The following is a 10,139-nucleotide window of genomic DNA, read 5'->3' on the forward strand; positions in this document are numbered from 1 at the left end:
GTCGGCTGTCGAGTGTACGGCAATAATTGTATCGAATATCGATACACTAATACACTATGCGAGGTTGAATGTAGATTCTGGTACACAACTATAATATAAACTTATAGAATAGTATTTAAATTTAATTTAGTCCTAAGAATACACTTGTGAATTAAAAGGAACTTAATAATGAATGTACATACAATGGTTATGGAAGTGTACAACTAGTATCTACAGCTAGTAGTTTTTGTATTTTTAGTTAATAGAATTAATTTTTCGAAGACAGGCATTATTAGGTACATCCTTTTATTGACCAAGTTTCTTGAGAGGACACTTTTTGACATATTTTGAGGATTTAAGAAATAATCCAGACAAATGTAATTATTTTTAAATTTTTAATGAAAAGTAAATTTAACTCACTTTGAAAAATTATTTATAATGATTAAGATATTGTTATTTTACATTTTTACATCAGGAATATTCCACTGTCCACTTACATGACAGTTTACCCCTACTATGTAAGAATTTTATTTATAACATACTAGTATACCACTGGGTCTTGTCATATGGTTGTTATTCTGAAAATAGATAAGTTTTTTTCGAAGTCTGCTCGAAATCAATATTACTACATGTTTGCCTCAAACCCTCCAAAAATTGTATACAGTAAAATTTATTTTTTTGGTAATAGTCGTTCTGAATTAAGCTCTGTGGTGAAGAAACTTAATTGGTACAGTTTTATGAAAAATTATAACATATATTTAATAATATACACGCATCAAAATAACATAGTTTAATTTAATCATCTAAAGTCCATAAATCATCCATATGATTGGATAGTGGAACAGAAAATGAAACAGGTTTTTCATATGTTAAGCTCACTTTTTGAAAGTCCGTCTTGTATTCTTCATCAATAATCTATTATAAAACAAAAAAAGTAAATAAATATATATTTGTTAAAATTAGACTGTTTAAATAGTAAAATTTACAAATTATAATTTAATAATAAAGTGTATACATTGTATAACTTAAGTTGTCAGGTATTCATAACTTGCTTTAAAATAAAATAAAAAGCTTATGAGATGTCCTAGATAATGTTCTTAAGTTTAAATTTTCTAAAAGGTCATTTCACTTTAATTTGAGAAATTCATATGGTTATATACTATGTCCAGACTAAGAGCGCACCGGGCGGCCGACAAAAACAGGTCGAAACTCGCGCATGCATTCCCTCCACAGACAGCGTTGCCGCTGCCAAGGCAGTGCGCTTTTAGTCAGGACAGAGTATAGTCATTATTGTGAACGTACAATTTGGCATTTGCTATGTTGCGTGTGGATTAGAGAGAGATAACAAATATTATGCTAACATCCTCTTATATGTTCTACAATATTGTGTGTATAATATACTTATACTTTTTTTGTGGGACAAGATTAATTTTTAACACGTTCGCTGCAGGATGACGCCTTCAGGCGTCATTTATTCATTTATTTTCAATTACTTTTAATTTGATCAGCGTTGCATTTGAATTTTTTTTTTCGTCATTGTTGTTCATAGTATATTACTCTATAATATGTATGATGTATGTGCAATTCCTGTATCTCAAATTTTCAAACTCCAATAAGCGTCATAAAAAAAAACTGGGAAATTAGACCAGCACCCGGGTATGAGTATACAAAATTGAGCCACAGCGAATGTGTTAAAAAACAAACATCTCGTATAGTTAACAATGTTATCACATACTTTAGAGTTAGTTTTTACTTACACTTTCATAAGAGTCATCTAATAATTCACTCATGTCCCATTCAACTTGTGGCAATTTTTTAAATAAAAAGTTTACAGATTTTCCCACTTTTGGTAGAATGTGTTGTTTTAAAGAGACAAGTTCCCATAATGAGCTGTTTAGTGCATTTGATTTTAGTGGATCTTTTTCTTCAAAAATATAAGGATCAGAACCAACTAAAACACAAAATTTTATTATTATTAAATAAGAAATATATATTGTACTTTTAAATGTGCAAAATTACCAACAGAATCGCTTTGGATCAATACTTTTAACGGTGGGTGTCTAATTAGTAAATTTCCTATAAATGCTGCCATAATTTGTATGTCAGTTGGTGGTGCAATCAATGAAAGTCTAGCCATGCGTTTGACAAATGCAGCAACCAGCAGTTCGGGTAAATGACTATAATAAATACATAAAAATAAAACTGAAATTAGATAATAAAGAATAATATACAAATGCATTAAATAATAAGTTATTTTAATACTTTATAAAAATGGTACAATTCAAAAAATAAAATCTGCAATCTTTTGCATAAATTTGGTATTTGTTTAGTATGTGACCTACCTGTATTACCGGGTTTAATAAGTGATCTACCAAAACGATTATTTATACTATTATTATAGGTATGGACAACCTATGCTTGCTTATCTGTATAATTTTATTTTATTAATATTATATAACTATTTAAGTGGTTTTTACCAATAGATTTTTCATTTAATCAACAATATTGTCAGTATATGTTCAGGCATTAATCTTAAATCGCGTGTGTTTAAAATTTTAAAATGTTAGCAGTTGAATTGTATGCGATTATTTCTTTTGAAAAAATTGTGTTAGAATTTTTATAAAAAAATAAACTATTACCACAGAATGACGAAATTAATTTATGCTATAAATGTCATGGTGAAACAAAGATTTACATTAAAAATAAACTATTAGCTATGGGTGAAAAACGTCAAAAAATGGGAATACAAAATATAAAGATACAAATTGATGAATCATTATTGAGAGGGAAAAGAAAGTATAACCGAGGAAGACTGTTGCTAGGTAATTGGCGTCATGACCAAGTACAAGATAACTCGGCAGACTCCAATTCTGACAGTGATCAAAAAAATCAAATAAATCTAGTTAATTCGCCTACATCAAGCAGAAATTATGGTCACAGACTAGAAGGACCTCGGGTATTTGAATTATGTAGCGAAATTAGAGATAATTTGGAACGAAGGTTTTTTGTTGTAGAAAAACGTAACAGAGAAACTTTAATTCCAATTATTGAAAAGAAATATTACCGGGTTCTATTATTATATCAGAAGAATGGAGAGCATATTCTTGTTTAAAAAATAGAGGCTATGATCATAGAACAGTAAACCATTCAAAAAATTTTGTTGATCCAACTACTGGAGCTCACACATAAGCAATTGAATGTTCATGGGGAATATTAAAAACTAAAATCCTACAAAAAATGAATGGAACATCAGCAAAAATGTTGCCACGTCTTTTAATTGAGGCATGGTACCGATCTATTAACAGGCAAGATACAATTTTATTAAAATTTTAAGGTGATGTACAAAAAGTGTATTGTTAAACATAATTTAAATTTTATGACATTTTTTACACTGATATTTTGTTGACTGATATTGAATGTAATCTGTAATAATAAAATAACTTAATTTTATGATTTTTAATATGACTGTTTTTCAATTATTTGTTATTTAATTATAGATCCGGTAGGTCATGCATACTAAACGAATACCATAAATTTTACTTTATTTTGTTGATATTGCAACTTGTAAATTGAATGTAAAAACAAATATAAAAATAATTAAATATTAGGATTAATAGTATGTAATTTATTTATATTAAAATCGCATTAGTTAATTCTTAAAGAGAACACTACACATGCATGTTTTGTCTTTATTTTACAAACATATAACAATACAATATACCAAATTTAGATTAAGGTAAACCAACTTTAGGTTATTAACTTCAATATGAAAATAAATTGATCTATTGTAAAACGTAAAGATAAAAAATTATCTGTGTTTTTACATCATTTTTTTCACAATATTTTTATCTTTAAATAGTAACGTTTACATACTTTTGTTGTTACTATTTACCAATGTAAAAAAACTTAGTTTAGTTAAAATGTTTAGGTATAATATTACTTACGTTGAACGAAGAAATATATCAGCCAAATAAAATAATCTGGTTTTATATCGATAATTAAACATATCTGTTGTAAAAAAGTTGTAAAGCTTCCCATAAATATTTGGACATTCTCTATTTAGAAACAATTATAACAAAAAAAATAAATAAAAATATAATAAATGGTTTAACTTTTTGTTATATTATTTCAAAATTGAGATTACTTTTATTTTAGCATTCTTTCATAGTAAAGAATTATAAATTAAAAAAGGTAGGCGAGTGAACACCATTCTGCTATAGTTGGTACATTAGGTGTCTAATAATATAAAGATATAGATGATATCTTAAAATAAATCAAAAATGTTAAGTTCAAACTTAATTCAATTTTCTATTCAACACCACCATCACAGATGAACAGGCGGGGTTTGGGTGCTTAACCTCCTCCCGAAATATCAGGAACAAAAAATAAATTACCTACAAATGAATAATATGATATTTATGAATATTTTTTTCATCCCCCTCCCCCAAAAAATAAACTTTTTTTAAGTTGAATATTAAAGCTAGTTAATGTGTACATATACAAGATAAAAACCAAACACATCATTATAAAATGAATAATATTCTTTGCTCAGCTCAAAATTTAAAACAAAATGGGCATTGTAATAAATTGGCAATATTTTATTAGAAGTTTGGATAAAATGCATTAAAAATAAAAATAGCTCATATATCTATTAAACAATGGACTGTATATGATCAATAGTAAATACATTAAAGAACTAACAAAATTATAGTTTGTAAAATGTATTTTAAATTTCATATAAACAAATATGAAAATATTTTGATTTTAAAATAAATAATTTTCTGTATTACTTACAAATTATAATCCTTGACCAAAATAAAAATGCCTTGAAGGCCTAATATTGCAATGGGACCAGCTATAAAATTAACAAACAAATTGTTATCACTATAATATAATAAAGTAAAAATAGTATAAAAATATAAACATACGAGTATCCAATGAATCCATGAGAAAGTCTGCAGTTACCAGCGGATTATTTAAGTGCATTAACATTTTTTCAATCAACAATGTTAACATTTCTCGTCTTATTTTAATATTTGATAACATGAAAGGTTTCATATCATCCCAAACTACCGTAACCCATGTTTTCAATTGTTCAAAATTATATTTGAATTGAGGACGTTCTATCAAACAAATTCAGAAATTTATTAAGTATAATTAAATTATTTTTCAATATTTATATATATATACGATATACCTACTGTTATTTTTAAATAAAAATTTGTCATCTTCTTTTTTTCAGTGGGAATTTTAATAAATCCTAAAAGATTTGTAAACATGTATACATTTGTTTTGTCTGTATTTAAATGTTGTACGATTGATGAAAAACATTCCCACGAGTAATAACAAAAGTCCAAATATTCAACATAATTTGTTAATAATTGTTGAAATTGTGACCATTGTATATTAGTAGTTGTAAGCATAGATGTGTAAATTGTCTACAAAAATATTTAGAAGTGGTATAATTAATTTTCAGTGAATAAATTTTATTTAATATACTCACTTTTAACTGATCAACAGGAAAATAATATTTCTTTTTCACTATTTCTCCAGTAGGACATTTATTTTCCTGTAAAAATTTTTCGAATAATTTTTTGAATTCTGCAACAGACCCCATGCTTAAAAGTCTTGGTTGAAATTTTGTTAGTTTATAACTGCAACAAAATTTAAGATATTATATTTAAAAAATATCTAAAAAAAAGTATATATTTAATCGTGGTTTAGCCATACATTGAAAAATGTATTACATGCTATAATTTATGTAACAACAATACTTATCGCTTACTTGTTGGTTGTTCGAAGATACACACAGAATATTTAAATATTAATACCTATTTATTATTTTGAATATTTTGTTATCAATGTACATTTCTATAAAATGATATAACCAATAAAAATTTTGAACCTCACGTGTATTGCCTGGGTAGAGTTACCAGTTCATCAATAAATGATAATTATTGTGTTATCTTATTATATTCAATGGTAGGATTCTGTGGTAGGATCAAGGTACCGTGGGTAGGATAAAGGTAAAGATAAATAATTTATGATAAAAGGTTAATTTTATAAATTTAAAAAAAATTATTGATTCACATTCAAGAATTGGATTGTTAATTGTTTATTGAGTATTTAGTTTGAAATGTTTGAATATGTATTATTTTACTGCCCAGTATAATATAAGAAGCATATTTTTGTTATTTATAACAAATTGTAAAATCATAAGGTGGTCAAAACGGTAACCGTTGATAAAAAATACTTCAGTGTTCTACGATAATATTTTCGCTGGTTTGGATACACTATTACCTGCCAATATGATTTTTTTAAAAGAATTTCTTACAAAATTTTTACTGAATGTCTGAATTTGTCAATTCTAAGCGGTTTTTAATATTGTATTGTATTTATTAAATTTAATAAAAATGTATCCTCGTACCCGATTATTGTGTTTGAGTAATTATGCAGGTGAGATAATTTAATAGATTTTTTTTTTCTATAAATCGCTTTCATTAAATGTTATGGACTTAATGTGTTTGACATTTTGATGCAGGGAAATTAACAGAATTTTGGTCAAATAGTAGTAGATGTATACACCAGATGAGTATAAAAAATATAGTGAAAACACCGTTGATTTGTGGTCAACCCACGGACGAATCTCATCCCCATTTAGTGATGAAGGGTGAAGTGAGTATTTAAAGAAACCACTGTATAAAATGAACCTAATAAAATATAGTTTAAATAAATTATATATTTCAGCTTGTCCCCGGTATACAAAAAGAAGAATTTATAATTAGAAGGCGCAAGTTAATAGAATCTGTATTGAGTACAAGAAAAGATGTTTACCATGTAATTGTTATACCGTCAGCTGTTAGGCAATATATGTCTGACCATATTCCATATCCGTTTAGACAAAATACGGATTTTTATATTTTAGTGGATGCCAAGAAACTGACTGTGCTTTGGTTTTGTGTGGTAATTCTGTTGATAACTTTACATCAACTCTATTCCTTAAGCCTTATGATCCTCAGTCTGAATTGTGGAATGGACCTAGTACAAGTAGGTGATTGCAATATACTTAACAGTTCATGTAACTGTTTAGAATATTTTGTTTGCAGAAGCTGAGTGTGCACCATCAATTTTTGGTGTTGATGATGGCAAAACATTACCACAGCTTTCAGAATTCATAATGTCTGAACTTAAAGGTCATAATAATTCTGTTCTATGGTACAATCAAAAACAAAAAGTACAAAGTATTGTTGATAGGACTGTTAATAATGCTGCTGCAGAAAATTCAATTTATGTGAGTTTATCTTAGGTAATTGACAACTGATCATTATCTTTTATTATTATTTTCTGTTATTTAATTAAATATTATTTATTTGTTCAAACTATGGGGTGTTTTGAATTTTATACTTCATAATATTTTTTTTTACAGTTGGATGATAGTTTGGTTGATCATTGTCACAAATTACGCTTGTATAAGTCATTAGCCGAACAAAGTTTAATGCGACAAAGTTGTCAAATAGCTTCTAAAGCGTTTATCAAAGCAATGATGTCAACAAAACCAGGGTCTACAGAACATGAACTCTATGCTAGATTAGACTATGAATGTCGAATGGGTGGAGCTGAATATCTTGCTTATCCTCCAGTGGTTGCTACTGGAAATAATGCTAATACCTTGCATTACATTGATAATAAACAAAAAATTAAGGATGGAGATTTAATTCTTGTAGATGCTGGTAAGATTAAATTAATATTCATGTACAATTTATTATGTACCATATAATGTTTAATGTTTATGTTACAGTTATAATTTTAATATCCATAGTTAATTTATTTAAATTTTAACGGTATTAACATTAATTAACCATATTTGATTAATTAGGCTGTGAATATCATGGATACTCTAGTGATATATCTCGGACATGGCCAGCAAATGGATGGTTTTCTGACGCTCAAAGACTTTATATGAAGCTACTCTATGTGTTCAAAAAGAATTGATTGACATGTGTCAAGAACATCCATCATTAGATACATTGTATGAAGCCATGTGTTTTAAATTAGGAAAAGCCTTGGCAGCAGCCCATGTATTTAAAAAAAATGTTGATCCTTCAGAGTTAAATATGGTAAGTATTTAAAAATGATATAAATTATTTTATTTCAACAAAATGTAAAATACAGGAATAAAATAGATTATTGGTATTTTTAGTTGGCTCGTGCATTGTGTCCTCATCATGTTAGTCATTATTTGGGAATGGACGTACATGATATTGGTACAGTAAAAAAAAGTGTTAAGACAGAACCGGGTTTTATAATCACAGTGGAACCAGGTGAGTTCTGATATTCTAATATTTTCTTAAACCTTCCATAAAGTGTTTAACTTAACTGTTTACGATTATTTATTGTAGGTGTTTATGTAAGTAAAAATAATGTAAGAGTTCATGAAGAATTCCTTGGATTGGGTATACGAATAGAAGATGACGTGTTGATTACTGAAAATAGTATTGAGGTGTTAAGTAAAGATTGCCCTAAAGAAATAGTAGATATTGAAAAAATTATGTCTAAGCAACTCTAGTGATTAAAGTTGAGTTTGATTATTTTTAGTTGCTTATATTATGTTGTTGTTATACCTTATTATATTTAAGTCCTTTTATTTTTTTTTTTTACTACTTATTTAATGACAATTATGAACGAATTTTTAAAGTAAATGTTGGCTGTGCCCTGTTGAAAATAATATTATGTATAATGTATTAATGTTTATTGTGTTTACATTTTGTTGTACTTGTTAATCATAGATAATACATGTATTTGTACAACTGTTAAATACAACAAGTGTAAAAATTATTACTTGTGTTTAAGATTTTTATTGTGAAAAATAAAAATATTTTAAACAGTTCAGTTTTCTTCAGATATTATTTATTATTATTTTTATTAGATTTACCATTTAAAATTTCACTTTATCATAGTCAATTACTAAATATTACTTAATATTTTATCTAACACATCATAACACAAATATGTAAAATATAAATAACTATTCAAAGATAAAAAAAATGTATATATTCAGTTATTTTAAAATGTATTTCATTATACTTGTGAATTGTATATATGTTAAATGGTTTTTATGCAGCATAATGATAACCATATACTTTGCAGTATTTAACATACAAAGATCAAAAGCTGTCCAAGTATGTTGCTGCTTTGTATGTTAAGTTATAAATATTTATTTATTAAGTATAAACAAATAATTATATTTTGGTAGGTCCATAGTACAGTTGTAAATTAAATATATTTAATAGCTAATATTTGATATAGGATACATAATAAGAATAACAATTTTATAAAGCAAGTACAAGTTTTAAGGTGCTAATGTGAATATGATGAATATATTTAATGCACTTCATTTATTATTAAATAGATTTTGATGTATATTGAAATGAACAATTACATCCTGTACAAAAACTAATTTGATGATAATATATTAATACGGTGAAACCTAAAATTATTAAATAATAATATAAATTATTGTAATTCTTGCATTGTGACTTTTATAGATTCTTTGTTTGATACATATATAATATATTTTTCAGAAATGTATAATCTAATCTATGAAGCAATTTATAATATTATATTATATTTTATATGGATTCACTTAAAATTATTGGAGTTATAATCAATTTAGAATTGCAAAAAGTCATTTGTCATATTATTCTTGATTTTCCGTGTTATTTGCTTGAAAACAGTTTCTAAAGTAAAGATTACTATGTGTCTCTGCTGGATACTACATAGATAGAAAAATGAACATCGCACTTAAAGAAGTAATTTTAAATACAATTATAATACATTTTTTTAGAGAAAATATCAAAAAATTAAATGTGTTTAAGAAAATAAACTAAAATACTAAATTTAATTAAATATTTAAAATTGTTGAGCAAATTTAGATGTACTCAAAAAATTATTTTGAATACAATGGTTTATTAAAATATACTTACAAATTTGAAACATCAATTAAGTTTGAATAGCATAGGATAATGTAAAAATTAGAACTCATAATAGGAAGCCGTTTCTATATGGGAGAGTTTTAAAATTTACATTTTTATTATTAACACAGCTCTAAATGCTTGAAATAATAGTAAAAAAATAATAATAATTTACTATATGGCAAATAA

At 26.1% G+C, this 10,139-nt stretch overlaps 1 protein-coding gene and 1 pseudogene across 1 annotated transcript; one reads left to right on the plus strand and one right to left on the minus strand.

The window, feature by feature from the left end:
• Window positions 1–357: 357 nt before the first annotated feature.
• On the minus strand, window positions 358–5,900 carry LOC113553771 (nucleolar complex protein 4 homolog B-like). Its single transcript, XM_026957282.2, is given in 10 exon segments — window positions 358–894; window positions 1,737–1,930; window positions 1,999–2,156; window positions 3,924–4,034; window positions 4,774–4,834; window positions 4,908–5,102; window positions 5,181–5,213; window positions 5,216–5,417; window positions 5,483–5,633; window positions 5,765–5,900. Coding segments are annotated over 9 exon segments (1,188 nt in total). The 5' UTR covers window positions 5,597–5,633; window positions 5,765–5,900; the 3' UTR covers window positions 358–774.
• A 206-nt stretch (window positions 5,901–6,106) lies between these two features.
• Window positions 6,107–8,764, plus strand: LOC113553819 (annotated as a pseudogene).
• The last annotated feature ends 1,375 nt before the right edge of the window (window positions 8,765–10,139 follow it).

Source organism: Rhopalosiphum maidis, chromosome 2, assembly GCF_003676215.2.
Source record: "Rhopalosiphum maidis isolate BTI-1 chromosome 2, ASM367621v3, whole genome shotgun sequence".
Lineage (NCBI taxonomy): Eukaryota > Metazoa > Arthropoda > Insecta > Hemiptera > Aphididae > Rhopalosiphum > Rhopalosiphum maidis.